The sequence below is a fragment of the Sorghum bicolor genome, chromosome 1 (genome assembly GCF_000003195.3).
Source record: "Sorghum bicolor cultivar BTx623 chromosome 1, Sorghum_bicolor_NCBIv3, whole genome shotgun sequence".
Classification (NCBI taxonomy): Eukaryota; Viridiplantae; Streptophyta; class Magnoliopsida; order Poales; family Poaceae; genus Sorghum; species Sorghum bicolor.
In genome coordinates, this window is record NC_012870.2 from 4502231 (window position 1) to 4529199 (window position 26969).

Here is a 26969-nt window from a genome sequence, read left to right on the forward strand (position 1 = left end):
ATTTTGCCTGTAAATCGCGAGATGAATCTTTTGAGCCTAATTAGTCTATGATTGGATAATAATTACCAAATAACAACGAAAGTGCTACAGTATCCAAACCAAAAAATTTTGGAAACTGAACAAGGCCAAAAATTTTGGGAACTGAACAAGGATAGAACACCCAAAACTCCTTGTTTTGCAAAACGAAAATTGCAAAACTGTTGGAGATGCTCTAAGTTGACAAAACTACTTGGCAATTTTGTGAGCTTGACAAAATTCTCCCTTCACTTGGCAAATATGCAAGTCCTCCATCGCTTGACATCACGTGTATCCCAATTTGCCAACTCGTTGGAGACTCAATTTTGTGATTTTGAAAAAAAAAATCCTCGGATGCCAAGCTCTTTTGCCAAGTCCAAATAGCACATTGTTGAAAAATGCTTTTTTTTTCACTTGGCATTTGATTTTGAGACTTGACAAAACTATACATTTGCTAAGTGAGTTTTAGCAAATTGTTGGAGTTGTCTCCATCAGATGCATATGCATGGGGCTGTCGATCTCAAGCCCTGAACTTGTGTTGTGTTTTGTGTAATTTATGAACGAATGTGTTTGCTTTTGAGGTAGCAATAGCAAAGCATAGCCTGTTACAGCAACGTCGTCAAAAGCAACGTACGTACGGGAGCACAAGGGTGAATCTACAGCATCGCCGTGTGGCGCCAGCGGTTGAGGCGTCCGTCGATCGAGCTCATCAAAATGAGCGTTTAGCACTTCTACAAAACACATATATACTAACAAATATGACCCTAACTTATGAACAAGGTCATCCTTTACAATCAGAGTAGGATATTGGCACATTGCTTGCACCTTAATTGGAGCTTCAACATACACGTCAGCACACAGTTCGCCCGTAGCAGACCGAGGAAATATACAGGTTCTTCACCCATTTTTCCTGAAATTGTTTTGACCCGTGTCAGATTGGTAGATTAAATAGAAACAAGGCACTAGAAAATCTGTTCCTAAATAAACTGCATGAATAATGTAATGGATGCAAATATAGATACATACCTTTACATGGCTGCTGGGGAAGGCGGAAGTACGGAGAATTTCTTGCGTCTCGTCCATGGGCTTCCTCTTTGGGATGCTCAAGATAAAAGCAGCTTGGTCAGGTGTTGCTGCAATCGAAGTTATCCTGTAACCAGTCTCCCATCGCCGATGGATACCTTCACTAGGATACAGGAAGTCCAGCTCCACCACCTGTATGTTTCAAGGCAGATTCAGCTCCGTTGTTTACGGATTGGGTGTTCTGCATGCAATGCTAAAAATGGAAGAGAAGTTTGCTGTCATCCGAATTATAGAATTAAAATAAAATGCATATTCATATGCAGTAATGTAGCATAGATTGTTTTTACGACAAATAACTCTTGCTGATGGATAAGTAACTCTTCAGAATGATGAGCAAGGGGAGTTCTCTTCATAGAGGATACATTTCTATCAGAATTCAGAGCCTAACTTTGGGAGCGTTGGGTGTGAAGGGCCACAACTGAATTGCAGGCAGCATATTTTTTTTTTAAAAAAAAACAAGAAATAAATTTGAAAGAAGAACTAGTCCTACAAATGACTCAGGGTTTGTAGTTCAAGTTATTCTTACAATCTAGAGGAAAGCACTTCAGATTATTATGTAGTTTCATGAGGTGCCTCAGAGGACTCACGGACAAGGTTGACAACTTGACATTGCTGACCAAAAGAAATAACAATAATACAAAAAGACTCATCAAATTAATTTCCAGAGGAAAAAAAGATCAGACGTGAGGAATTGATGCTCAGTCAACTCCAAATGTAAATAAAGACGAAAAATACAGCACAAATTAACCTACCTGACACATGATAAACCACATAATTCATGAAAAACACGATCACCGTTCCATATGATGTATTGCAGAAAAAAAGGAATAAAGAAATGGTAAATACAGCTTGTATTCTAAAGAAAAACTGATAGATACAAGTAGATATGTAACCTGAGTAGAATAGCCTGCATTCCTTGACACGATCACTCCCCAACGATTCCCTGCTGTAGCCATAGATGTCACATGAAAACCTTCTTTCCATTTTTTATTAATCCATTTATAAGGAAATGATTCACTGACTTTGTATGACTGCTGTGTGTAAGGAGTTCCTGTAGTGATGATGCATACAAAGTCAGAACAATACTTTATATGTTTGAAAAGACGCTTAACAGTTCACAAGGAACACACAGTACACAGACATCCTGTCAATGCTCAGCAACAGAAAACTGCTCACGAGTCACACCATCAACTTATCACTAGTATACCAGAACTATAACCAATAGTAAAACTAACATTAGCAAGTCGTTTATCAGAACTATGGCCGGTGGCACAATAAAAATGTTAGTAAGAACAGGTAGATAATATGGGGGCATATTATGTTTCTCATCATGCTTTGGCTGACACAATCATTGGCTGATGACACCATATATATCGTGGAAATATAGAGTCCATGCAGCGATTTTAGTGTACCCGAACCTGCATTACTTGGAAGCCTAGGCCTAAACATCATCAAAAAACAAGAAAAGATATCTGATTATTTGCATTCCACACAATAGAATGAGAACGACTACATTACTTGCCAAGAGCCATGGCTTTAAAATATATCAATGGCATTCAGCATAGCGCTTGCTGCAACAAAACAAAAATAGTTATGTCATAGTTAACAAGAAATACCAGTCAATATCCCAGAAAATAATAAAGGGGATTCATGTACACAGGATCTATTGTACCTACAAGACCATGCTTTTATATAGCGAAGACTTCGATACCTTATCCCTTTTTTTTAGAACTCCTTGGGATGTAATTCAAGACCCCTCATCTAAACATCCCCTAAATGGCTACAACAGATGCCTCATTGTTGTATCACTGAGTCATCAAGTATGCAAAGCAGATAACTTTGGTGCACAATAGGTTATGCTTAACACTTCTTTCATAGTAACTGCCCATTTTCCACAAAAGAAACCAGGCCTAATGAGAAAACTGTTTAGTAGAGAGAAAAACTAATCTACAGACCTTTAGACATTACAATCAAGGAACTTCCATTGGTTGCACCAGCAATTGCTGTTATGTAATAATTCTTCTCCCACTGCTCTGTAATCCACTCCTACAAATATACGCAACCTAGAATCAGGAGATGGGGTGATGGAGGGAGTGACAGAGGGAAAAAAAGAGATCATAGTGCACCTTGTGCAGAAACACTTGTGAGAGGTCATAAACTTGAGAACAAAATCCAGTCCCAGCATCCATGATGACAGCCCAAAAGTTTGCTGAAGAAGCCACACAACTTATATACAAACCATCTTGATTACCTTTTTCTATATGCTGGTGCAGCCTTGAATCAGCTACATTATAATGATATCTGAAGACAAAAGAAGCAATGCCTTTTGCAGTGAATTTTTTAAAATTATACTTAAATAGGGGGGAAGCATAAACAATTATGAATAAGTAGCTGAGAAATCAGAGCTACATAAGCTTAAATTTCACAGTACTAGAAATAGTATGAAATGCTTTATTTTTGAATTGTAAAACAATGTTGAATGCTTCCTTTTTTTGAACGTAATTAGGTCGACTGCTGCTTTTGCAAGGCATTATGCAAAACTAGGTTCATGCAAGATGTATGACTGTTAGAGGGGAGTTCACACTGGCACTATCCCAAGCATGACCAAAAAGATATCCTGCTTAATTCGGCTACATTTATCCAATGCTTAAGGATGTAGTTCCATGAATCCCGTCATATCCTTGGTACCATCTAAAGAAGTTCTTAGTATCAGGAATGAAAATGCCAGCTCTTGTTTTATCATGTGTTTATGTTATGTCTAGAAAGCATGTTGATTACAATTACAATTTGACAAAGTGAAAAGAAGGACCACAGGGGCACAAAAAAACTTCTTTCTCAGAGAGAGAACCATGGTCGTAACAAGATTTTTTTTTTGGTAGCTAAATTTCAATACTGCTGAAACGGTAGGAAGCCCCATGAGATACCAAGTGTCTATTCAAAGAAATCACATAAAGATAAACAAACAAACAAATCATCATTCAGAACCCTAGTGATACCGTGTGCTGTGAGAAAAGGAAACGCTTAGTCTTGACTCTAGAGTATGTCATTTTAAAGAGCAAGGGAAATACGACATCATAGCCAATAGAGTCTTACTGTGTTTGGATACACAAATATAAAAGAAGAGCAATTTATGCGACTGTCATATTTGAATGCAATTACCTCTGCTTCATGGGCCACCTAGCATTATACACTGAAATCCATTGAGTTACTGGGCTCCCCAATCTAACTTTCTTCTTCGGTTGTTCACTGACCTCAAGGTTTACATGTGCTCTTCCACGTTTCTGTCCAACCTATAGTATGCACAACAAATTCATGACCAAAACTAAAAGAAGCAGAATAAACTAACGATTGGACTTTTCCAAATGAATAACTAGTTGGAACTTTGGAAATGGTAATATGTTGTGTGCATGGAAGATCAGACCTTTAGAGCTCCATCAATTCTGATGGGTCTTGAAGCAGGCTCTTCAATCAAACCATCAAAAAGAGAAATAAGTTTAGAGTAATTTGGCTCTTCATCAAATTTCATATTGGTGACCATCTCAAGAAAATATTTGAATGGAGCTGGACAGGAGGAACAAAGCATCTCTGGAGAAGTGGTCATTTTCTTCTTACAAACAAGAAAACTCTTGTTATCTCCCTACATTATTAAGTCATTATTAGCAAAAACAGGTCCAAGACCAAACAGAACATGTTACACAGAAACAGGTAAAAATGTCTAAGGCTACCTGATAGCCTTGCCAAGGCAATCTTCCTCTTATTAAAAAAATAAGGGTGTATGCTAGTGACTCCAGATCATCCCTCCTACTACCAGTACGACCTAAATGAGCATGGACACTAGCATATCTAATTGTTCCCCTGCAAAATGTAAAGAGGAGATAGTTAATGTTAAGAGGTGACACAATTTTATACTGAGAAGCTAGTACAGTAACATGCACCACAAGATGTAACTAACCTAAAGATATCTGGTCTCTGATCGTATTCAACATGCTTATCAGATATTGCTTCTTTCCACCTGGATGCTGCATAATTTTAAAATTCACAGAACAGTGTATAAAAGGTCAGTGGGGGCATAAAACACATGTGTTTATCCTTAGAAGCCAACGCCAACTAGCGAAGGCCATAGTATCTCAACAATGTGAGACAAAGTATCTTACTATCTTCACATATAGATTAAGTTATTTTGAACAAGATACCTAAGACTGTCTACCTCTGCCGAAAAGCAGAACGAGACCCCCGACCCCTGAGCGCTCCCTTCGAGCGACTCGGGGGGCTCGCCGGCGCCGCCCGCCTCCCCCCACCTCCTCGCCGCCTCCCTGGCTGCCGTCGCCACCTCCCGCACGCGGCGGCGGTGGCGGCCCGCCTCCTGCTCCTTCCCCCCTCCCCAACCCTAACTCTACGACAACTTGGCGGTGGGCCCTGCCAACTGGCTGGCAGGGCAGATCCACGTCCCTAGTGGCCGGATCTTGCCTCTGGCGGTTGGTGGCACCCGGCCGCGCCTTGGAGACCCGTCGGCGCCATGGCCGGCATCCGAGTTCGGCGGCGCTCCGCTGGACTGGCCTCGCCGACCCCCTGCGGGGCCAGTCCGTCGCCGAGCTCACGGCCACCTGCCATCCTCTCCTGCCCTGTCCATGGCGACTGACGGCGCACCTGAGGGACCCTAAGCTGCCAGGCAGCGCTTCCGCGGCAGCGCTGTGGCGGGGTGTGGGTGACGTGGTGAAGGCTGCAACTTTGGTGCCCGAGCCGCGGCTTTGACCGTTCGTCGTCGCTGCTTCGGTCGCCATGAGTGGCCTGTTTCCGCGGCGAGAATATGGATGAAAACCCCGCCCGTTTGTTCCAGGCCGGCGGCGGTGGCGCAGAGCGCGTCATCTACCTTCCTGGAGGCATCGCTGAAGCTTCTTCGTCTACGGCAGGGCTGAGGATGAAAATCCTACTCAGCCCTTTGCCCTCTACCGTGGGTGGTGTCTTGGTGCCCGTCGCTTCTCCCGCGTGGTCTCCCGGGTCGCCGTGCTGCACCTAATTGGGCTTCATGTTTCTCCTCACCTTGGTGCTTCTAGCCGGTGTTTGTTGCAGCCACAGTTGTGGTCGTTTTCCGGTGGATGCTTTGCCGCCGAGGTGTTCCGACGGATGCTTTGCCGCCAAGGTCGCGTTTCCGGCGATGCTTTGCCGCCGAGGGGCTTTCGGCGGATGCTTTGCTGCTGAGGTGTTAGGTCGCGTTTCCGACGGATGCTTTGCCGCTGAGGTCGCTGACGTTTCAGGCAGATGGTTTACCGCCGAGGTCATTGGCATTTCCGGTAGATGCTATGCTGCCGAGGTTGCCGAGATTGGTTGAACGGATGCTTTGCCGTCTGAAGCTCTAGCGGATGCTTTGCCGCTGTTATCTTTATGGCTCCTCTCACTGTTGGCTACCATAGTGTTGAAATTTTGTATTAGGTTCGGTTTGCTGGGGTTGTTAGGTGGAGGGTCCCCCGCCCCTCATGTTTCTTGCTTATCATTTTTGGTGTTGAGGACTTCGTTGATAATCCATGGATTACCTGCGAATCCTTTTATCTCAACTATGTGTAGTGTAGGTCTATTGACCATTCTCGTCTGCTTAATGAAAAATGGGCTATATCCCCGATCTCAAAAAAAAAAACAAGATACCTAAACCAAGATCAATCAGGAAAAGCTTCTTCTCATCAAGTGAACCAGGCTGACCAAGCAAAAGGTTCTCTGGTTTCACATCACCATGTACAAAGCTGGCAACGATAGGAAACCATGTCATTGTTAGCATCAAAATTATACTAAAATTCATTCATATTACTGTAATTATCGAATGCCTTTTGGTTTACCCTTTTGAGTGAAGTTTCTCAAGAATTGATATGGCTTCAACAGCAATGCAAGCAGCCATATGAGGAGCCATCCTATTGGAGACGTTGATATCAGTAGGGAGTAAAAAAGCATACGGATAAAGTAAACAGTTTCCCAAGATGCTTACGCCTGTCCTACAGAATTCCAAACATCCCAGAGGCTGGAACCAAGCATATCCATTACCTGAAATTTGGAATGCTGGTTGAGTTAAATATCCAGTTAAGTTTGGATACATTTTGCAATTAATAACTAACTTTAAACTCACAAGAATGTAGTAGTCTCCCTGGCGACCCTTGTAGTGGACTGATGGAATGCCATAACAACCATTGAGAGTGCTGGTCAGACAAGATAATGGATCATTATCCACAGAGAATAATTGAATAACAGGAGGAGGATTATGCAGGTTCGTACTGATAAACATGCCACTCGCATGGGGGGGCATAGTTGCATCCCTTACTGCTTCGGTGCTCAAATTTTAGTGCAACCTACAGGACATTAATTCACCCAGATATTCGAACGGTGTACCAAGTAGAACTTTAGCGTTCGATTGAATAAAAGAGATAAAAGAAGGAACCTCATATGCATCAGGACCCATACGAGAAGATCCACCAGATACTCTTCTTCCAACATAAACCTGGCCAAAGCCACCTTTGCCTAACTTTTTACCAGTTAAATATTCTGGGGAATTACCTACTTGAACCTGCAACGATTGGATAACGTATAGGCACTTATAATTCATAGCTGCAGAACTATACATATAGGCAAGTTACAATATGAATCAGCAAGAAATGGCAAACTAAGATTATAATAAAAAAATAGAAACCTATTTAAACAATAAAGTTTTGCTTAAAAAAATAAACAATAAAGACTTTATCTTGCCAAGTGAATGTGTCTTTAGTGCCCATTCCTAAAAATGTAAATGCAGTGCACTAAACGTTCCAGCAAATTCTTCACAATGTTTGTCCCAAATGGGGGATACAATCTATCTGCTATCTCTGTTCTCTAAAGATCTTAAACTTGAGTCCGTGAGTTTGCGTGAGTGTGTGGTTTCTTGCATGGGTTCTTTTGCCCTTTCTCATTATTAAATCTTAATATATAGATACGACACTCTTCTGCGTGTTCGATAAAAAGATTAACACCTACTGTAAGCATGTTCCCACTTCCCAGTGGAAAATTTTTGTATCTAACACAAGCACAATAGGGCACGTGTGAAATTCAATGAATAACACAAGCTATACATGATGGAACTACCAAACCAAACAAAACAAAACAAAGAGAAAACAGCACAAGAAAGGCTTTGTAATAACAGGTCAAAGGACAACACTTGATCGATCGATCTACAAAATTGCACACCATGTAAAGGAACACATCAGGAAAAGAGAAATCATACCCTCTCAGGCACTGGGGAGGTTGTGGCATCATCCTCTGCCACTGCAAATTTATCCATATCACCCACCATTCTTAAGATGGCAGCACGGTCAGCTGCCTTGCCCAAACAAAGGTCCTTGTGGGCTGTGCAAATAACTGCCTCGCCGGCAACAACAGGTTCAGGGAGGTTGTTGTAAGGCAGATGAATCTGCAAATCAATAGCCTCGAGCCCCTTTCCTCTGTGTTTCGAAGCTGACCTCCCTCTACCCTTAGCAGCTGCCTTGTTACCTCTACCACTACCAGGCACAACACCTCCACGCCTTCTAGCCCTGCCCTGAGGAGGCAGCACTGCAGGGCTCCCAACTGGGTCTGCAGCCTTGTCGACCTTCTTAGACCTCAGACAAGCTCTCCGAGCACCACTCCGCAACTGTGGCATTATCCCTCCATGCAACTCAGGCTGGCGTTACATCCTTCCAATCTCCACATGCAATGCAAGAATACCCAACAGACAAGAATAAATTCACCGATCAAAGAAAAACCATGAGAGGAACCCAATGAGCAAGCAGCATCGGAGTTTCAGCTCAACTGCGCAAGAAGTGTCCCTCCCTTGGCCCGGCCCGTTGTGACAAGAAAAGAACGACCAGTTCAGGTGGACAAAAGCGGGAGAGGACGGCCGGAGGAATAAAACTGGGGCCTTCATCATCGCCATCGCGAACCGCCTTAAAGACACGCCCTGCTTCCCAATCACCAAGGTCCTTTAGAGCGGAATCGAATGCCACCGGCGATGAGGCGATGACATCTCCATCACCCGATGCCCGCCTCCCACGGGGGTGTCCACCGAGGAAAATCCCACCTTTTACAGAGCCAGACAGATTACCGCCAATCCCGAGCTAAATCACCTCCAGACTGGTCAATGGAAGCCGTCTCAAGGCGCCAATCCCACCCAAACCGGAATCCGCATTGAAGCACCGCGCGACAGGCATCTTATCATCAGCGCCGAAGCATTTCCCGGCCCGAATCCGCCGCGTCAGGCCGAATCAGGCCGGGGGGTAACCCCATCAGATCGCGCCGACGTACCAGCGGACGCACGGCGAACGATTCGATCGTGCGGAACCAGGGAGTCGCCGCCGCCAACACCGCCACGCGCGCGGATCAAAAAGGAAAAAGAAAACAGCCGGAGAAACAGTGGGGGCGCGAAATGGAGAGCGCGCAGCGCTGGAGCAGCAAGCAGCAGCACCGAAGAGAGATTTACATTAGTACATCACCGGCAGCGTCTCAGCAGCGCAGCGATGGCGATGGCGACGGTGGAGAGGAGTCTCGGGAGCCGTGCAGCGGGGCGGGCGCGACCGGGGGCAGAAACCGCGGAACGGAGCGCTCGCTCGCTCTGTGTCGCGTGGCGTGGTGGGAGCAGAGCAGCGCTTGGGGTGTGTCGCAGTGTCGGAAGCCGCAGCAACCCAACGCAGGCGGAGGTGGTTCCACTGCGCAGGGAGAAGCTGGCCTGCCGCGTGCACTGCGCTCATGCCCGACTGCCAATGCACATCTGAAGCCGACGGTGACGATGGCGACCGACTTTTTCTGGACCTGTCACGCAGATAAACATGTAAGGAGTATGCCGAGTCGGCTGGTTCATAGCATGTCCATGTCCATCTGAAAAGGATAGTACATGGTTCAGCAGTGGTTGTCCACCTGGGAACCGTATTCTCTGCCGTTGTTCGTAGTCGTATTCGTACACGAACTCGGAGATGAATAGATCATGTCCCAGTACGTGCCGCTGGGCAGCCAGATCAACGAGAACCAGCCTCTGCCGCCGCTGCTGCAGCACGAATCCGAAGCTCTGAGGTAACTTGGACCCTGCCGCTTAAGTTCAGGACGAACGAACGAATGGCCCTGAATTCTGATACTGAAATGCATTTCAGCCTTTCAGGCACCAGAAGGGCTCGCCTGAACATGCCTGGCAGCAAACATCTGCGATTTCATGTTTTCAACGATATATATTTGCTTCACGTTCGTACAGCGTACAAAGAAAGATGATGGTTTGTACCGAGCAGGAGCACAGAGTTGAGCTCTAGAGCTTAGACAGGTTGCCATTTCGGCTCTCTTTTGGATCAAGAGCCGTTTAAAGTACACACACACACACACACCGGATTTTGAGATGGCATCCACAGGCTGCTAGCCTGCTATACATGTACATTGCACGGTATTGAAAAACCGCACGGGCAATTCGATACTGGCATACTGTCATACTGGTATGTGAGTGTTTCACCATATGATTCTGGTATCCTTACTTCCACTCCCAGAACCAGAAGGCCATAACAGAGCATTCCAGGGTCCACTCAGGCTTGCAAAGTGACTGCAGAAAATAACTGGTCCAGAAATGGGAATGTGGCCCAAAGCACAAGAGAACACATTAAACATGATCGATCCAAACCATAAGGCCATAGCACGAGAAAAGATAATTTGATTAGCTCTTAACAAATCTATATATGTTGATTAGCTCTTCCCAAAACAACATATTTCGATAAGCACTTCAGTAAGCGTGAGTAAAGAATGGGAGTTTCATATGATGGGACAGAATGGCGGCAATGCTCCCGCTTCACAGAACCAAATTGTCAGGGAGAGAAATCACGCAAAAAAACCATGTTTATCAGCAATTTTATTTATCAAACTAGCATCCCAGTGAACAAGAAAAAAAATCATTGCATGGATTAGATATGGGCATCACATCTTCTCTCAAAACAAAGAGCACCCTTCAAATCTCCTTTGAGGATAAATAAGGTGGTTACTGCAACAGAGTATAAGAGGCCTTTCTACTTGTATTGCTCTGAAACTATGCGAGTAAACTTGTCCATGAATTGGCATTTCTTGTCAAAACCCCAGCCAGGATTGTTCTGCAATGAACAGAAATTTTAAAAACAATCATAATATTATGACATCAGCAACCCTATTGTAAAAGGAAGAAAAAGGGGAGTGGCAATAAGTAGGAAGAAACTAAAAGGCAGCACTTGAAGATACAACAGAACACCTCTTGCATTGTCATTTGAATATCTCTATCCACATAAGGTATGCTCCAGAAAAGGGTTATACAAGACTACCACACCAGACTAATGAACATTAATGATACTCATAACAGGCAAAACATTTGAGATGTTATATGCAAAACAAAACACCAAGTAAATACTCCCTCCGTTCCAAATTGTAAGTCGTTTTGGCATTTTTAGATTCAAAGATAGCAAAAGCTATGTACCTAGAAAAGTCAAAACAACTTACAATTTGGAACGGGGGGATTAATTGTTTATTGCAGTTGAACTTTAATAAGTTTAATAAATATGCCAACAGAAGCCGTCTCAATTTTTTAAAAAAGGAACCTGGCTACTGGTTGCCGTATGTCAGGTTAACCACAAATCATGTTACTCATCACCAAAGGGAGATTCAGAAGTTGAATGATTGAAAATGCAAGCATATCAAATCGATCCAATGGAACTAAGGAATGTTCAGAACACAAGTTCTCACAAGAAGGCAAACCTTAAGAGAGAGTAGAGTTTTGTCAGTAAACCGCTTTACTGAAGAAGGGATGCTTTCTGGCAGAGTGTTTGCAACTCTTTGCAGCTCTTCCTCTTGTTGTTTTGCAGTCACAACATCAGGTCCACTGCACATATCTATGAGTTCTTTCATATGGGGGGCTCTAGCCATTACATCTTTCACAGATTCCTGATAGTGACACAGTAGAATACATTGAGTCAGTTAAAATACTCCGCCACAAAATATATCGTATTAGAATACAACCATTAATGTATGCATGCACTAGTTGCTATATGAATTTAATGATCTGACACAAAATGTAATGTGATGTTGTAAGGAGTTCCATAAGTGCAGTAAAAGCTGAATTATAGCATCTAACAAAATTGATCTGTATATAAGCTTATGGTGCGTAAAGTTATGTCAGTAAGCTTATGGTGCGTAAAGTTATGTCAGTATATCTGAACAGAAAACTACTAATATACCTAAAGATAAGAGGCCAATCTGGATAAATTTATGTATAGTAGTCAGCAGAGTTATGACAGCAGGACTAGATTGGGCACCAAAATTGTAGAATGTAGACATTTGTAGACAAGAGTAATGTCATGATTGCAGCTTATGTTGTTCACATGTTCTATCTGTTCTCAAGATTTTCTAGAGCAGGTAATGATCATCTAATATTACCCAACTATCGACCCATTTTGTATTGTAATTGTAGCTGTACATAAATGGATTTTTACCACTGGTATGAAGGCTTGGGATTTTGTAATACATACCTAATTTAAGTGACAACAGAAACAGTATACATATGATATGAGCAGAAACATTTTCGAGGGTAAACATAAAACTGTGCAACCAATTGAAGAAATTACCTCCCATTCTTCCTGGTTCTGGATGCCCTCAAATGCAACTATAAAGGGCTTCACCTTCTGAAGCATCTCCTCCAAGGACATTGGTGGTTTCTCATCAATATCAGGATTACCAAAATTCACATGGTACTCTGGCTCAAACTCGATCTGCATGAACAAACCCACAGCAACAAAAACTTTCAGGAAAGTCACAAGCACATCCAGATTGGAAAATACTACAAAATCCACTGTGGCTCCGTACACACCATGCTATTTGTGTGAAAAGCCTCGAGGTAACCATCCTCGACTGGATCTGGCAGCGCATTATCTGCTGCCTCCATGAACGCCTGCTCCAGAATCTCCATCTTGTCCTTGCCAAGCCGCTTCTCTAGCCTATCGCCATCAGCATTGTCTCCCAAGTAGATCGCTTGCCGGTCGTCTTCCACGTCAACGGACCTGTCGTCGCTGCGCCCGCGCCCCCTGAACCGACCGCGGCCAGGGCCACGGCCACGGAAGCCGCGACCCCTGCCACCACGCCCTCCGCCATCTTCGCCGCTGCGGTCCCCGCCGCCCAGGAGTTCAACCGCCCGATCCACGGCTTCCTGTTGCGACAACTTCGGTTGCTGCGCGGCGGGAGCCTGTTTCGCCGGCACTGCGGCAGCCTGTTTCGCCGCCTCGCGGCGCCGGATGAACCGGTTCTCTTCCTGAGGCTTATCCGGCGCAGGCTGCTGCATCCTGGGGACCCCGCGGCCGGCGCCGGAGAACGGGAGCGTGCGGGGCAGCGGCGGCGCGGAGGAGGAAGCATCGAGACTCGGCGGCTCCGGATCGGGGCGCTGAGGAGCGTTGTCGAAGCGCTTGGTCAAGGTCGGCTGCTTGGGGGCGTCCTCGGGGGGTGGCGGCGGGGGCAGTGGGGATCCGCGGCCGCGACCGACGCCAGAGAACACGGCGAAGGACGGGATGCTGGGGGACGAGGGAACCGCAGGCTCCCCGCGGCCGCGGCCGACGGATGCTGTGGCGGAGAAGGGATCCGCGCCATCGTCGTCGGAAATGGGCCTCCCGGGAGCGCGCGGCTGCCCTGAGGCCGGCAGGCCGCGCCCGCGCCCGTGCCCGAAACCGCCATCACCGCCCCCGCTTCCAGAGGAGGAGGAGAAGGCGGGGGCGCAGGAGTACGGGAGTGGAGTGTGCCGCCTGGCGGCGGCGGCGGCGGCGGCAGCGCCGATGCTTCTTCGCATGGTGGCGATGATGGGTTTAGCGCGGGGGGGCTGCTTAGGGTTGGGTCAACTTGTCCGGCGAAGGGAACGGTGGACTGGTGAGATACGGCGCGCAGGTGTCCGGCCGTTGGATCGGCTTCACGGCTCAAGATCTACGGTTGCTGATTTTTTTTTTTTTTGAGATATACAAAATCTAAAATTTATAGTTTCTGTTCTAAAACATATTTTTAAAATTATAGATTATTTTGACTTTTTGGCATACTCCAGTGTCACATATTCAGATATATAGAAATATATTTTGATTTTTTGGCATACTCCAGTGGCTAGAATGTGTGGATTTAAGGTGTCAATGGTAGACAAACTAGTTTTCTACTCCGAGTTTGTTTCTTTATCTAGCTTTGACTTCTTATTCACATAGTATGGAGGCAGCTACATCAATAAGTCAAGTATTATTATAGGACATTTTGTTCTTTCTAGACCCTAAGTATTCTCACATAAACTTATGTACATAAGCCGAAATTTACAAGCATGACGGATCCAAAGGCCTAGTGTGCATTCTTTGGAGGTAAATCGCTACCGTAGTTTTTTAGTGATACAATGTACTATTCCCTTTATTGCTTAGGTCAGTCTCAATGCATGTTTTATCGGAGTGTCATGCACATTAAATAGGGTGCCACATAAGCAAAATTGTTGACTTGGCAGGGTCATTAAAGAAGGAGTTTCATCCCCATAAAACTCATGTGGCTCGGTTACCTAGTCTATAGTCTTAGTAATTGTGCCATAAAACTATGCATTAAGACTGACCTTAGCCACATAATATCTAAAGTGAATCTAGAACATCAGACAATAAACGAAAAGTTCAGAAGGTCCTAGAACATAAAATAAAAAAATGCCAAGTCCAAGAAATAAAAGTCGCCCCCTAAAATAGAAAAAATAGGGTGAATAGGTGAGGAATCCATGGTCTACCGAAGCAATAAGGTTATAGTACGAGAGAGAAAGGGAAGTTAACTTAAAGCTGGATGTGGTATGATAAATAGTCACAATAAACATGGTTCTTATGTATAAACTTGCAAAAATTGTCATGCTTTGCAACGGGATACATGGTTTTATTGTATGATTTTTGGACATCACTATCTATGTTTATCGAATTTATTAATTAGGTTTAATCCAACCTTAAGTGAATTAAATAAATTTTAAGACTCGCTGCTCTCGAATTACAAGTTTGTTTGGTGGAGATGCATAGAGAAGAGAGGTGAGTCTGTCCGCTCAAATTACAAGAACATACACATATAGCCCAACTACCGAACAATTCCATCACAATTAGAACAAATGATTCAACTTCGTGTGGTTATTCGTTTCCTATAAATCAAAGGAATCGACGTGTTTAAACGTCAACCGGAGAAATATGTTAGGAAACCTCTTAAAAAGGTATAAACAAACTAATTTAGTCATGCACCCAAAATTTTGAATTTAAATTATTTGTTATATATTTTTAAACTAAAATTGATGCATTTGTGCAGTCGAAAAGATACACTAAGATAAACCTATAATATAGAGAAAAGGCATTGTTGTTGAATGAAGCATAATAGATCAGAATCTGCTCACAAAAATCAGACACTAAATCTTTCTGGAAATTTTTTGTACTGAAAACTGATTTGTATTGTCATCTAAAGTAATTTTAATATAGTAGTATTTTTTGTGAAAACGAAATACTTAAAATATTATTTTAAAGTAGTCTATAATCCGATGAAGGTCTATTTATAGTTCACTACTATAAATGAGAGAGGTAGTTGACTAGTTCTATCAGGCTCAAAGAATAGCTTAGTACGTGGGTATATAGAATAAATATAGGGGCTAGATTGAGAAATGGGCAAGCACCATGCTACGCACACCACAAATTGTGTCCATCTCGAAAGGTTATGGGTTTTTTTAATCGTGGCCATAGATCTTAGGATGGATAGGTAAGGAAGCCTTTATTTATATTTGTATTTAGATGGTATATCTTGATTTTTTTTAAAAAAAAGGAAAACAGACATAGTATTTAGGTATGACATAAGCATGATGCCATCAAGCTAATATGGAGCATTGGAGCAAGGCACAAACGGGCTGCGCGCGTGCAATGGGCGGCGGTGTGCGCGTGCGGCCTACGAGTGGGCTGGATTTCTCGCACGAAGAGAGGCAGATGGGCCCAACACGAATATAGAAGAAAGAAAATATAAAACATGTGTCAAATTTTTTTTGCCTTTTTATTATTAAGAAGGTATAGATTATATTATTTAAATTTTTATTAAAACTTAAATTATATAATAATTGTTTATTTTTTATGAACTTATGTAATAGTGATGTTGTGAACATCATGTTTGAAATATTGTTTTTTAGGCAACAATACAACACATGTTCATATTACATTTTAGTTTTTTTTCCTCGTTGCAACACATGCATATCTATCTAGTCTAAATTATAAGATGTTTGGTTCTTTCTAAATATATATCATTTTACTATGTATTCCCTTGCTCCAAATTGTAAGATCTTTTGCCTTTTTTGGTTAAATTTTACTCTAAATAGATCCAAATAGAGAAGGTATAAATTTTACTATGTCTAGATGCAAAGTAAATACAAGGTATGTATTTCTAGATGCAAAGTAAACACAAGGTCTTATAAAAAGACAAAACGTCGTATAAATACTTAGATATACATCGTTTCTAGGCTAGATATATAATAGACTCAATATATCTAAAAAAGCCTAAAAGTTTTGTAGTTTCTAGATATATAACGGAGAAAGTAAAAAGTAGTGATTGCTTCAACTTTTTCAAGAAAAAAAAAATAGAACGGGGAAAGTACATTTTAGCTACCGTGTGGTGCCGGATGAGGCCGAAGCTCTGTGTCCCAGTTGACAGTTTAGGCTCTTTATGGAATTCCGGATCCGGATTTTTCTCTGCCTTTGGAAAGTGTTAAGAGCAATCTTTAAAGCTTTCCTAATTGTAGGAAGATATTTTGATGAAAAAAATACTCTTCAACGGACTCTTTAATTGATGTCTAAATATATCTATATTATATTTCAGATTTCTTGTTAGCCAAAGAAAAAAATCGTGAATGACTCTAAAGTGCAAATAAGATATAGAAAAAAAAAATCTTGGAGAGTGGAAAGATATAAAAAATGATTTTTATGCAAGTAACTCTCTGAATAATAATATAGAGAGTAAATTTAAAAAAAAACTCTTGGAGATACTTTAAACATGCAGAAATCTTCGTGCTTGCATGTGAGAAAAGTTTTAAATGCTTTTTTTCTCACTCTAAATGACTTCTCTCTCTAAATGACCGCCAGGAGTTTTTGATGCTTTATACACTCTGTTCAAACTTCATAAATCATAAGTAAAAAGTAAAGTCAAAATTCTATACGCATAGCACTATAGCAGCATCTAAAATTTGGCTTATGCTAATTTATCATCAGAGAAAAATATTTTTCGTTTGCTGGAAAATAATGTTAACGAGGCGTAAACTTCAGATAACGTACCAATACAAGAGAATTTCTAACAAACGACGGTGCTTAGAAAGCCATGTCAAAGCTAAGTGTCTAGGCTTCACACTTAAAAACTTTTCACCCCATCGTATTGAATATTTAGACACATGCATGAAACATTAAATATAGATAAAAAATAACTAATTATACAGTTTGCATGTAGTTTACGAGACGAATTTTTAAAGCTAATCTATGATTATATGCTAATTGCTATAGTTAGTAATGTGCTAGAGTATCCAAAACTTTTCTTTTCATGACTACAAGACCTAAAGTTCTAAACATTTATATACATGCAAACATCTGGACATGTGTTCGGTTCGGGTTGTCGAGTATTTACAGTTCAGCGTTTTTAACCGGCCGGTCAACTTACTCAACTATAGTCATAATCGAATCGATGATCACACCAAGCCAAGCCTGCGACGATCCGAGCCGTGAACCATGGAATCTGAGGATCCTTTGCATCTCCAAGCGAAACAAAGTACAAGGTGACAAGGTACACGTATAATCCTTATTATTATAAATAAAAAGGCACAGTACAACTCTACATTAATTTTTTCATAATTTAAACAAATTTAACAAGGTGACAAGGCACACGTATAACTCTACATTCTTATTTTAAATAATTTAAACCGGTTTAACAAGGCATGGAATGATGTTATTTAAACAAGAAGCTATGCAGCTCATTCCAGAATTATTCGAGGCGGGAAGCGAAACCCAGCACCTCACAGCTCGCTCACACTCGTGCCACACTCCCGGCGCCGTGGGACGATCTGCAGCGCCCCCAACTCCTGCTCATCGTTCCTGACCTCGCCATCGAGCAGGTGCACGTGCCTCAGCAACGGCGACCTCTTCATGATCAGCCTGGCAAAACCTATTTGCCACCCAAATCCTTCGAAGCCTGCCACAACGAGCTCCTTCAGGCGACAGTTCTGATGCTGCTGCACATCGGCGTCCAGACTGTCACAAAGATCACCCGAGCTTCGCTGCTCCGATTTGTTGTCAATCTGTCAGATTTCAGAACAGTTGGGGTTTACAATTAGCATTTTCCAACATCCATGCGCACATGTTTTCAGTAAGTTTGGTCAAGAAAAAAACGTACTCCTACATGAATATGGAACGATTCCAAGGCTGGTGCTGCTGCACCAAGCAGTAGGAGAATCCACAGTACGTCCCCGTTCACTGGGACATTTGCGATGAACAGTTTTTTTGAGCTGACCACTAGGAACAACAAAAGGTTCGATCCACATCTGTATACATAAATATACAAAGGTTTTTACATGACACGGCAATGTCATTATACAATTACTTATGTATAAGAGATAAGAGATAATTACTCACCCCGGCCCCTTTGAACTATAGAGCAAGGGAATCTAGCAGTGGGATCCTTTTGAAGACTTTGCTAGGTGGATATGTCCTGCTAGTACCAGATTCATCGTCGATGTCGTTATCTTCAGTCTGTAAGTAGTCCAAGCTCACATGCCTAAGGCGAGGCACCTCACTATAGGATAACTTGGTTGGGCGACCACGGCAAACGAAGGTCTCAAGACAAGGCAGAGACATCAGATATATTTTCCCAAAGCAGCACCAATCCACTTGCAGACTCTTTATCTTCTACGCCGGCACAAAGAATCGTAGAGCAGCCTGGCAAACACGAGAAGATGTGATTCTGAAATCCCTTAGCTCTATGCAGTTCCTAAGAATATCACTGATGATTCCCATATATGAACCTGTACCCAATGTGAGTTTGGTGAGCCTCTGTATTGTCAGGCAGTTCCATGCACAAAGAGGCTGGCAGTTGGATAGCACAAGACGCTCCAGACGAATGTTCTGGTACCGATCCCGCTGCTTGAGGTTATATAGCATCCGCAATAGCCATCAATAATAAGCTCAAACTCCTCAACACCCCCACTTGGCAATGGCTGCAGTGACCCATTCATCAATGTTTTCATGCCAATGTCCCAGCTTTTGTAGCCTCAGGCCCTCAGCTTATGGACAGCAGGCCGGTGCTGACGCACATTCTTTGGGGCCAGAAGGAATGCGTTCACCTGCTTGACATAGCGTGGTAGCGCCTCTTGGGCAGGCGCTCGTAGCGTTCAAGGATGGCTGTGAGAGGCCTGATCGTGGCCATCCAACGCTCACGCCGAGCCTTGATGGCATAGATGTCGGTAAGCTTGTGCATGTTCTTCTCTGCCACACATGCTGCGCTAGCCTCCATGTTAAAGCATTTCAAGTGATGATAGCGTGGTGGGAGGATGTCATCGACAACGAGGTTATACGATGTTGGCAAACGCCGAGGAAGATCACGCCATCGCTTGGAAAGGATGATGGTCGTTATTGTTGTGCGTGTGTCTAGTCTAGCTTTTCAATAATCAAGATGAGTAACTCGTCAGGTAAACTGCTGATCCTGTCCTCATGACTGGTGCATCTGTCGCCCATGCGCACCTGAAATTTTGTTTTGACAAGGAACAACATGGAATAAAGTCAAGGTACAAAATTCAGATCAATACATCAGTCACATATTTTCCTGTTTCCAGGTAAACTCTCAACGATAACAGGATCAAGGTCGCGCACAACAGATGTCCTAATTGACCAATTTTAACACATAGTGATACTACACTAGCAAGTAGCAACCTTTGCAGTTAAATAGAAAATGTTTTATAAAACAAAAAACTAAAAATAAACACGAGCTACATTGTGTCTGTTCACAGACGAGCAAAGTAGTAAACTAGTAATGAAATAAAAAATAAAAAAGTGTCATGCCTGCAGGCTGATTATTATTCCGTGAATCTAAAACATCATGCATGACCTACGAACACATAGGCCTTGTTTAGTTGACAAAAATTTTAGATTTTAGCTACTGTAGCACTTTTGTTTGTTTGTGGTAAATATTATTCAATCATAGATCGATCAAAAGATTCATCTCACGATTTACAGACAAACTGTATAATTAATTTTTATTTTTATTTAAATTTAATACTCCATATATGTGCCGTAAGATTTGATGTGACGGAGAATCTTGAATTTTTTAAACTAAACAAAGCCATAGTTGAAGACACCCAAAACGTGGACGAGGGCAGAAAGAGGGGGGCGACTGGCGAGGGAGTACTCGTTTCGAGGGCGCGACGGCGCTGACGGAGGAGACGTCAGAGGCCTTCTGGAGCCGGCGGTAGCAGCGAGGAGGCGCCTCCGCGGCCATCGGAATCGAGCGGTGTAGCTGCGGCTGCTCCCTGGACGCCGGCCGCCCTATGTGGTGTGGTCGTGTGGATGTCAATACGGAGGAGGCGATGATCGTTATCAGGGCTCGAACTCCAATTCCCCCATCTGCAAAAGCCCATCCAGCCTACCGGCCCAGGCCCACAACCTCGTCGCCGAAAAGAAAAATCCAAATGGTACCGAACCCCTCGCCGCGCGATTCACTACCGTCGCGGGCGGCTCCACCTCTTCTTTCCATTCTTTCTTTTTTCCCACGGTCGTGGGCGACTCCACTTCTCCGGTTCTCTCCCTCACACCCATACCATCCGCCCCCGCTCCGCCTCGTTAGGGTTTCTCTGGGTTTTTGGACCGTGCCGCCACGCTCCCCGCGTCCGCCGGATCGACACCATGGCCTTCGTCGCGCCCGCTGCCGTACGTATCCTTGAGAACCCTTGCAGCTCTGCGCTTCCCCTGTTTTGGTTGCGTTTTTTGGGGCGATTTTCCGAAGTTTTTTTGTGCGTTTTTCTGGGACCAGCGAAAACCAGCGAATAGCTTGGTTTCTTAGCCGCAGGCGATTTGTTGGTGAAAGCACATGATTATGAACTTTTTTTTGGTGGTTTCGTGTGGCTTACAAGTGCCGACTGTGGAGTACGTCGTGTTCTATTTTTTGTTATGAATTTTGTTCTGCGCTGCTGTGCCTCGATCCTAGTTTTAGCTCTGTGGGTTGGAATTCCCTGCTGATTGCTGAATCCGTGATCTTCTGGTCTCTGTATTTGGAAGCTCCTGGATCAGAGTTTTCCCTTGACTTTGATTTGCTCCAGATGTTGCGGATTTACTGCAGACGCTCTCCCTGGTGGATCCCAAGAGCGAAGGCGGCAAGGGCCCAAAGACGAATGACAAGGTATGTTCCGCTTGCCTCCCCGTGCAATTCTAGTGAATCAGGCTCTGGCGCTACAGCAGCACTCCATAGTCGGAATCCCTTGTGCAGGCGTCGGGAGGGCGGAATGGTGTGTCCAAGGGTGAGGTGGTGTCTCTGAACCCTCTAGCGTCCTCCACAGAGCCATGGGCGCAGCAGGATTACAAGGATGCTGCCATGTACTATGGTGCCTACCCTGGAGCTTACTACTGTGGAGGTGAAGCAGTCAAGCAGAGCTGTTTATTAGTCTATTAATAATTTAATATTAATATGCCTGTTTCTAGTGGATTAGTAGTAGAAATTGCAACTGCGTAGTTACATGTTGATGCTGAACTCAGAGTACTTACCTTTAACTCTGTCTTTGCAGGTTGGGGTGATTATTCCATCTACGTGAGCCAGGATGGAGGGGATGCACTTTCCCCTGTGAGTACTCATCCCCTTCTTCACATCTCATTAAGCTTGCAGACACTCGTCTCCATAGTTCAATACTTGTCCACCCATTGGACACAGCAAATGGAAGTCACGCTCACAATTTTAGTCTGTAAAAAGTGTACTTGGATTAACTGCTCTTGTTTGTTTCTCCTCAGGGTGTTTATGGGGACATGTACTGCTATCCTCATTATGGTATTGCCGATGGTCAGATTTATGGATCACAGCATTGCCAGTATCCATCCACATACTACCAGCCAAAGACTACTGCCAGCAAACCAGTATACAAGGCTAAAACTGGCAAATCATCTCCTTTGATACAAGAAGATGTTTCTACTGTGACTACTGCTGATCAGCAGCCTGTGTTGTTGGATTCCTCCAAAACCACTCTGAAAAGCATTGATGGTGTAAAAGGTCTGAAGAAGGAAACTTTGCCTCTGAAACCAAATGGCTGTTTTGGTAATTACCAGAATCAAGGTAGCAAAACAGCTTACCCAGGGTCTGGTGGCCGTACCTCTTCAGAAAAGTATCTGAAATTCTCAGGTGGGAGTCCTACATCGACGGTCTCTAATAATAAGGTATAATCAGAATATGAAAGTACGTGGACTTTGTCATCTATTATTGAGCTTACTCCACAAATTGTGTTACTCAATAGTGAATACTGATCGTTGATAATGATCCATGTACCACATAATTGTATTGTTTGTTGTGACCTGTCAAAGGACATCCTTATTAAATTTCTGTTCTGTCAAGACCCATGTGTCATTTAAATTTCATGTGTCACTTAAATTTCTGATTAGTATCTGGGAAAGAAATATAGATAAACCAGCACTACAATTTTTTGCGTTATAATCAACTTATCGATAGGTTTTGTGTTATTTTGGAACAATGTAAGCTATGTTCAGTTGCATTTTTAAGTGAAATTTACATACCCTGCATACTTTCTTAGTTTACTGTATGGGCACCAACTGCTTCTGAACATGGGCATTCTTGCAGGGCTTGCATGGGCAGAACTCTTCGATGGGGCTACCATCTGCTGGGTTCACGAGTTCAGTGTACTCTGGTAGTGGAATGTACAACACAAACACTTATGCACCTAGCTTTTGGTATGGTTCTCATGTCTATGGTCCTGGGTTGTATGGTGGGTGGAATGCGTTTTCGAATGGGAAGTACAGGCCAAGAGGAAAAACCTACGGATCTTATGGTTTTGGCAATGAAAACTTGGATAGTTTGGATGAGTTGAAGCGTGGACCGAGAAGTAGTCTGTTTAAAAAACAACAGGGTTCTGGAGCAGCTGTTGATTCCAAAGGACAGGAGCCTCCCAACAGTGATGGCTCTAATGCTGTTAAGCAGGAACAGTACAACCTTGCTGATTTTTGTGAAACCTACTCAGATGCCAAATTTTTTATTATTAAATCATACAGTGAGGATAATGTTCACAAGAGCATTAAGTACAATGTTTGGGCAAGCACCCCTAGTGGAAATAAAAAGCTGGATGCTGCTTATCAAGAGGCTAAGGAAAAATCAAGCAGTTGTCCTGTGTTCCTGTTGTTTTCTGTAAGTCTGATCCTTATCCTCTAGTAAAGAGCATTTCCCCCCCTTTTGTGAACCTGTAAGTTTGGATGTTGATGTTACTTGTCTTCCTCGATTTTTCAGGTTAACACCAGCGGACAGTTTGTTGGTCTGGCTGAGATGGTGGGTCAGGTTGATTTTAACAAGACAGTTGAATATTGGCAGCAGGACAAGTGGGCTGGTTGCTTTCCTGTCAAGTGGCACATTGTGAAGGACATTCCTAACAGCTCATTGAAGCACATCATTCTTGAGTATAATGAAAACAAACCAGTTACAAACAGCAGAGATACGCAGGAGGTGAGTTAAGTTGCTTTGAGTTTTTCTCTTGTTTTGGCAGTTCTCTCCACTGATTGTTGATGATAACACATTGTAGCCGAAATTCTTGGTATGCATGAATCAGGAAGCCAACGCTCTCTTAAGAGAAATCGAAAATTGCTGTTCAGATTTTTATGTTCTCTTTTAATGTCGAGGTAGCCAAGTTTTCCCATACTTTTTTCATGGTGTCTGCAGGTTAAGCTTGACCAAGGCCTTCAGGTTTTAAAGATTTTCAAGGATCATGCCAGCAAGACATCCATCTTGGATGACTTTAGCTTTTATGATGACCGTGAAAAGATAATGCAGGAGAAGAAATCAAAGCATCAGCATCCAGTTGAGGTGTGTGAGTGACTACCAATCTACTTTGTGTAATGAGCCCCCTTCTACTGCTGTTGTATGAATGCTAGCACTTGTAGTTTCCCTCGTTAACATGAGAACTACGAAAATCTAGCTTCTATTCCCTAATATTTCCTTTGAACATGTACAAGATCATAGCCTTGTTGCTGTGGGTTATACTCCCTCCGTATAGGATTTAGGCCAGTCTAAATGGAGTTTCATGTACATTAAATATGCTGATGTGGCACTGTATTAATAAAGAGAGAGATGATAAGAGTTTCATCCCATGAAACTCTTGTGCACTGTTTCCAAAATATAGATGTGTTGGAAACTGAGTCATGAAACCCTCATTGAGGATGGCCTTAGAAGTCATTTTGGACAAGGTTTCGGTCAAACATTGGGAATATAAATCATCAATAACTTTTAAATTGTTGAGTTTACAAATGTGGAAATTATATGAATAGATTTGTCTTTAAAAATACTTTCATAAAAGTATACATATATCATTTTTTTCCTAAATATTTTATAAAAATAAGAGGTCAAAGTTGTATTTTGGATACCGTGTCGCTGTCCTAAACGACTTCTAAATCCTATATGGAGGGAGTATGCAGCAATGGAGCCATGGAGGTTCTCTAGAATGGGTTTGAGCATTTTTCCTATTATAAGCTCACGTGGATTGGCAATTTGGCACTATTCAACCCGTTTCGTGGTATCCATCAGTAGTGTTCCCTTATTTGGATGTTGAGAAACTATTTCAACTGCCATTTTTCACCCTGCAGGTCATGAATAGAAAGTTGGCAGCCACCAACATTGCTGAAAATCAAGCTACTGATGGGAAGCAGAGTGTGTAGAAACCTGAGGCCGTAGGGGAACAAAACGCCGTGGTGGAGAATGGTGTGGAGGCAATAGCTGTTAATGGTGTCGCCCCCAGAAGATATTAAGCCAACAGCTGAAGAGGCGGCCATTGCAAATGGCTGTTAATTTTCACTGCATGCCATCAGCTATTGGAGCCTGGTCCAAGGAGACACCTTTTGTGCCACAGAAGCGTTGGTGTTCAAGTCATTCAAGATTCTGCTATGTTTTTTTCTCTCTTTGTTTTTCCTTTGCAATGATGCTTGGTTGCAGAAGGGTGCAGTCTAAGGCAATTCTGTATCCTGCTAGGTTTCTCGATGCATTGTCATTTAAGGTGGTTAGATGGATATTAGCTGTTCTTATTCCATCGAGTTCTGTCCTTTGTCTTGTCGTTTGGAGTTGTACTTAGGCGTGGAGATGTGAAAGGCCCTGGTTCGTGGGCTCATGGCATTGGATTAGATGAACTGAATTGGAGCTCCAATTCAAACACATGTGGAAATAGAAATGAGGTCCAGTTGTGGATTTTGAAGCGAATGGTAATGGTTTTGATCTTTTGGGCTAGTTGTTATCTGAATTTTGGAAACACCGATCTTTTTCTGTCATAAATGTTACTGTACAGCACATTGGCCGTGGTTTAGGTTACTTCCAGTTCTCTATTGCTTTGCCAATGTCCACCATAGCCTGCAATCTGTTGATGGTCAAGTAGTGAAATAGGCTTCGAACCAGTATCCATATTCGATTCTGGCTGTTGCAATTGGTGCCATGTCAATATTCAGACAGATCACTTCAGGTCCAAGTGCTTTACTTATGGCAAAGACGAATAATCAAATCCATTCAAAAGCGCAGCAAAAAGGATCCAATACAAATAATGCAATTTATATCAGTATAACATACTTCACAGCAAGAATACAGCAGGCATTACAATTTACAACCTGTGTTTGGAAGAACAAGTCAGTTTTACATGCACACAGCGGTAGAAGTATACTCCAAAGTCACGCACACAGCACCGGCAACGGTGATGGCACTTCTTTCTTTGGCAGCTACATCTTGGTGAACCATGGGTGCTTGAGCGCGGCAGCTGCCGTGAGCCGCTTGTCGGGGTTGCATGTGAGCAGCCCGCTGAGTACTTGGAATCCTTCCTCGGACAGCTTCGTCTTGGGGAACACCTCGCGCAGTAGGCTGCGTTGCTTCACGCATGTCACCACCTGGACCTGGGTGGCGAACGGTGTGGACGAGAACCACGGCCACGTCGTTTCATCTGGCACGCCGAGGACGTCGAAGATGGCGGCGAGCTGGCCTGCTGCATTGCTGTGCACGAACAGAGGTGACCCATTGATGAGCTCCGCCATCACGCAGCCGAGCGACCAGGTGTCAACGAGGGCGTCGTAGTCGGGCTTCCCCAGCAGCATCTCGGGCGCCATGTACCACAGCGTGCCGACGGGCTCGTACGGCGGCGGCGACGCGTCCATGCGCATGGCGAGCCCAAAGTCGCAGATCTTGACGGTGATGTCGTCGTCGCCGACGAGGATGTTGTTCGTCTTGATGTCCCGGTGGACGACGTGGGCGTCGTGCATCTTCTTGGCTCCCGTGAGCAGCTGCCACATGACGGCGCGCACGATCGCCTCGGGTGGCGGCGGTATCCCAGCGCAGTGGCGCTGGCGGAGGAGGTCGTGGAGGCTCGGGCCGACGCACTCCATGACAAGGGAGAGGTCCATGGTGGCCGGGTTGCGGGCGAGGCCGTGGAAGCCGACGACGAACGGGTTGTCGCGGCCGCTCACCTCGAGCAAGCAGGCCTCCCGCAGCAGCTTCATCTCGCTGCAGATGTCAGCAGCAGCGGCGAGGCGCTTGATGGCGACGGTCTGGCCGGTGGCACGGTGGCGCGCCTTGACGACGGCGCCGAAGGAGCCCATCCCGAGGCAGCACGTCTCCTCGTAGTCATCGGTGGTGCC

At 43.8% G+C, this 26969-nt stretch overlaps 4 protein-coding genes and 1 long non-coding RNA gene across 10 annotated transcripts; 1 reads left to right on the forward strand and 4 right to left on the reverse strand.

Moving 5' to 3' along the window:
- On the reverse strand, positions 512 to 9901 carry LOC8081272 (casein kinase 1-like protein HD16). Of its 3 annotated transcripts, XM_002466267.2 has the most exons (17): positions 8336 to 9865; positions 7520 to 7645; positions 7357 to 7430; positions 7211 to 7280; positions 7073 to 7128; positions 6927 to 6998; positions 6739 to 6833; positions 5051 to 5117; positions 4824 to 4953; positions 4520 to 4735; positions 4258 to 4388; positions 3225 to 3399; positions 3054 to 3144; positions 1992 to 2149; positions 1042 to 1230; positions 841 to 925; positions 512 to 746 (listed from the first exon to the last, which is right to left on the reverse strand). In XM_002466267.2, the coding sequence occupies exons 1-16, from the start codon at positions 8747 to 8749 to the stop codon at positions 866 to 868; spliced, it is 2124 nt and encodes a 707-aa protein (XP_002466312.1). In that variant the 5' UTR covers positions 8750 to 9865; the 3' UTR covers positions 512 to 746; positions 841 to 865. The 3 variants fall into 3 exon arrangements, 2 of the variants coding, with proteins under 2 accessions (XP_002466312.1, XP_021320296.1); XR_002454849.1 differs by having other exon boundaries at positions 518 to 925; positions 1992 to 2669; positions 8336 to 9901; XM_021464621.1 differs by having other exon boundaries at positions 518 to 925; positions 8336 to 9863.
- LOC8081273 lies at positions 10880 to 13983 on the reverse strand. The gene is made up of 4 exons (XM_002466268.2): positions 12944 to 13983; positions 12702 to 12845; positions 11836 to 12021; positions 10880 to 11201 (listed from the first exon to the last, which is right to left on the reverse strand). Exons 1-4 carry the CDS (start codon positions 13907 to 13909, stop codon positions 11121 to 11123), a joined length of 1377 nt encoding a protein of 458 aa, XP_002466313.1. The 5' UTR covers positions 13910 to 13983; the 3' UTR covers positions 10880 to 11120.
- Positions 17898 to 20694, reverse strand: LOC8083771. Of its 2 annotated transcripts, XR_002453704.1 has the most exons (4): positions 20515 to 20694; positions 18747 to 19850; positions 18508 to 18655; positions 17898 to 18412 (listed from the first exon to the last, which is right to left on the reverse strand). It is a non-coding gene; the product is annotated as an uncharacterized LOC8083771 (long non-coding RNA). The 2 variants fall into 2 exon arrangements; XR_002453705.1 differs by lacking the exon at positions 20515 to 20694 and having other exon boundaries at positions 17912 to 18412; positions 18514 to 18655; positions 18747 to 20293.
- LOC8084117 lies at positions 20829 to 25581 on the forward strand. Of its 3 annotated transcripts, none has more exons than XM_021451637.1 (9): positions 20829 to 21032; positions 21422 to 21501; positions 21589 to 21733; positions 21884 to 21939; positions 22104 to 22523; positions 22942 to 23502; positions 23602 to 23814; positions 24028 to 24171; positions 24948 to 25581. In XM_021451637.1, exons 3-9 carry the CDS (start codon positions 21694 to 21696, stop codon positions 25017 to 25019), a joined length of 1506 nt encoding a protein of 501 aa, XP_021307312.1. In that variant the 5' UTR covers positions 20829 to 21032; positions 21422 to 21501; positions 21589 to 21693; the 3' UTR covers positions 25020 to 25581. The 3 variants fall into 3 exon arrangements, with proteins under 3 accessions (XP_021307312.1, XP_021307310.1, XP_021307311.1); XM_021451635.1 differs by having other exon boundaries at positions 20854 to 21036; XM_021451636.1 differs by having other exon boundaries at positions 20854 to 21032; positions 21442 to 21501.
- LOC8061183 (putative cyclin-dependent kinase F-2) lies at positions 26038 to 26723 on the reverse strand. Its single transcript, XM_021451638.1, has one exon. The coding sequence runs from the start codon at positions 26715 to 26717 to the stop codon at positions 26061 to 26063; it is 657 nt and encodes a 218-aa protein (XP_021307313.1). The 5' UTR covers positions 26718 to 26723; the 3' UTR covers positions 26038 to 26060.

Excerpts from the sequence above, each read along its gene's own strand:
- LOC8081272 (XM_002466267.2), bottom strand. The coding sequence starts at position 8,749 with ATGCCACAGTTGCGGAGTGGTGCTCGGAGAGCTTGTCTGAGGTCTAAG. Across the intron at positions 4,389-4,519 it reads GAATTGATGGAGCTCTAAAG|GTTGGACAGAAACGTGGAAG; the intron begins GTCTGATCTTCC and ends TGCATACTATAG. Across the intron at positions 3,400-4,257 it reads AGGTGGCCCATGAAGCAGAG|ATATCATTATAATGTAGCTG; the intron begins GTAATTGCATTC and ends TTTTGTCTTCAG.
- LOC8081273 (XM_002466268.2), bottom strand. The coding sequence starts at position 13,909 with ATGCGAAGAAGCATCGGCGCTGCCGCCGCCGCCGCCGCCGCCAGGCGG. Across the intron at positions 12,846-12,943 it reads CTTTTCACACAAATAGCATG|ATCGAGTTTGAGCCAGAGTA; the intron begins GTGTGTACGGAG and ends TTGTTCATGCAG. Across the intron at positions 12,022-12,701 it reads AGAACCAGGAAGAATGGGAG|GAATCTGTGAAAGATGTAAT; the intron begins GTAATTTCTTCA and ends TGTCACTATCAG.
- LOC8084117 (XM_021451635.1), top strand. The coding sequence starts at position 21,009 with ATGGCCTTCGTCGCGCCCGCTGCCGTAC. Across the intron at positions 23,503-23,601 it reads CTGTGTTCCTGTTGTTTTCT|GTTAACACCAGCGGACAGTT; the intron begins GTAAGTCTGATC and ends TCGATTTTTCAG. Across the intron at positions 23,815-24,027 it reads ACAGCAGAGATACGCAGGAG|GTTAAGCTTGACCAAGGCCT; the intron begins GTGAGTTAAGTT and ends TGGTGTCTGCAG.
- LOC8061183 (XM_021451638.1), bottom strand. The coding sequence starts at position 26,717 with ATGGAGTGCGTCGGCCCGAGCCTCCACGACCTCCTCCGCCAGCGCCAC.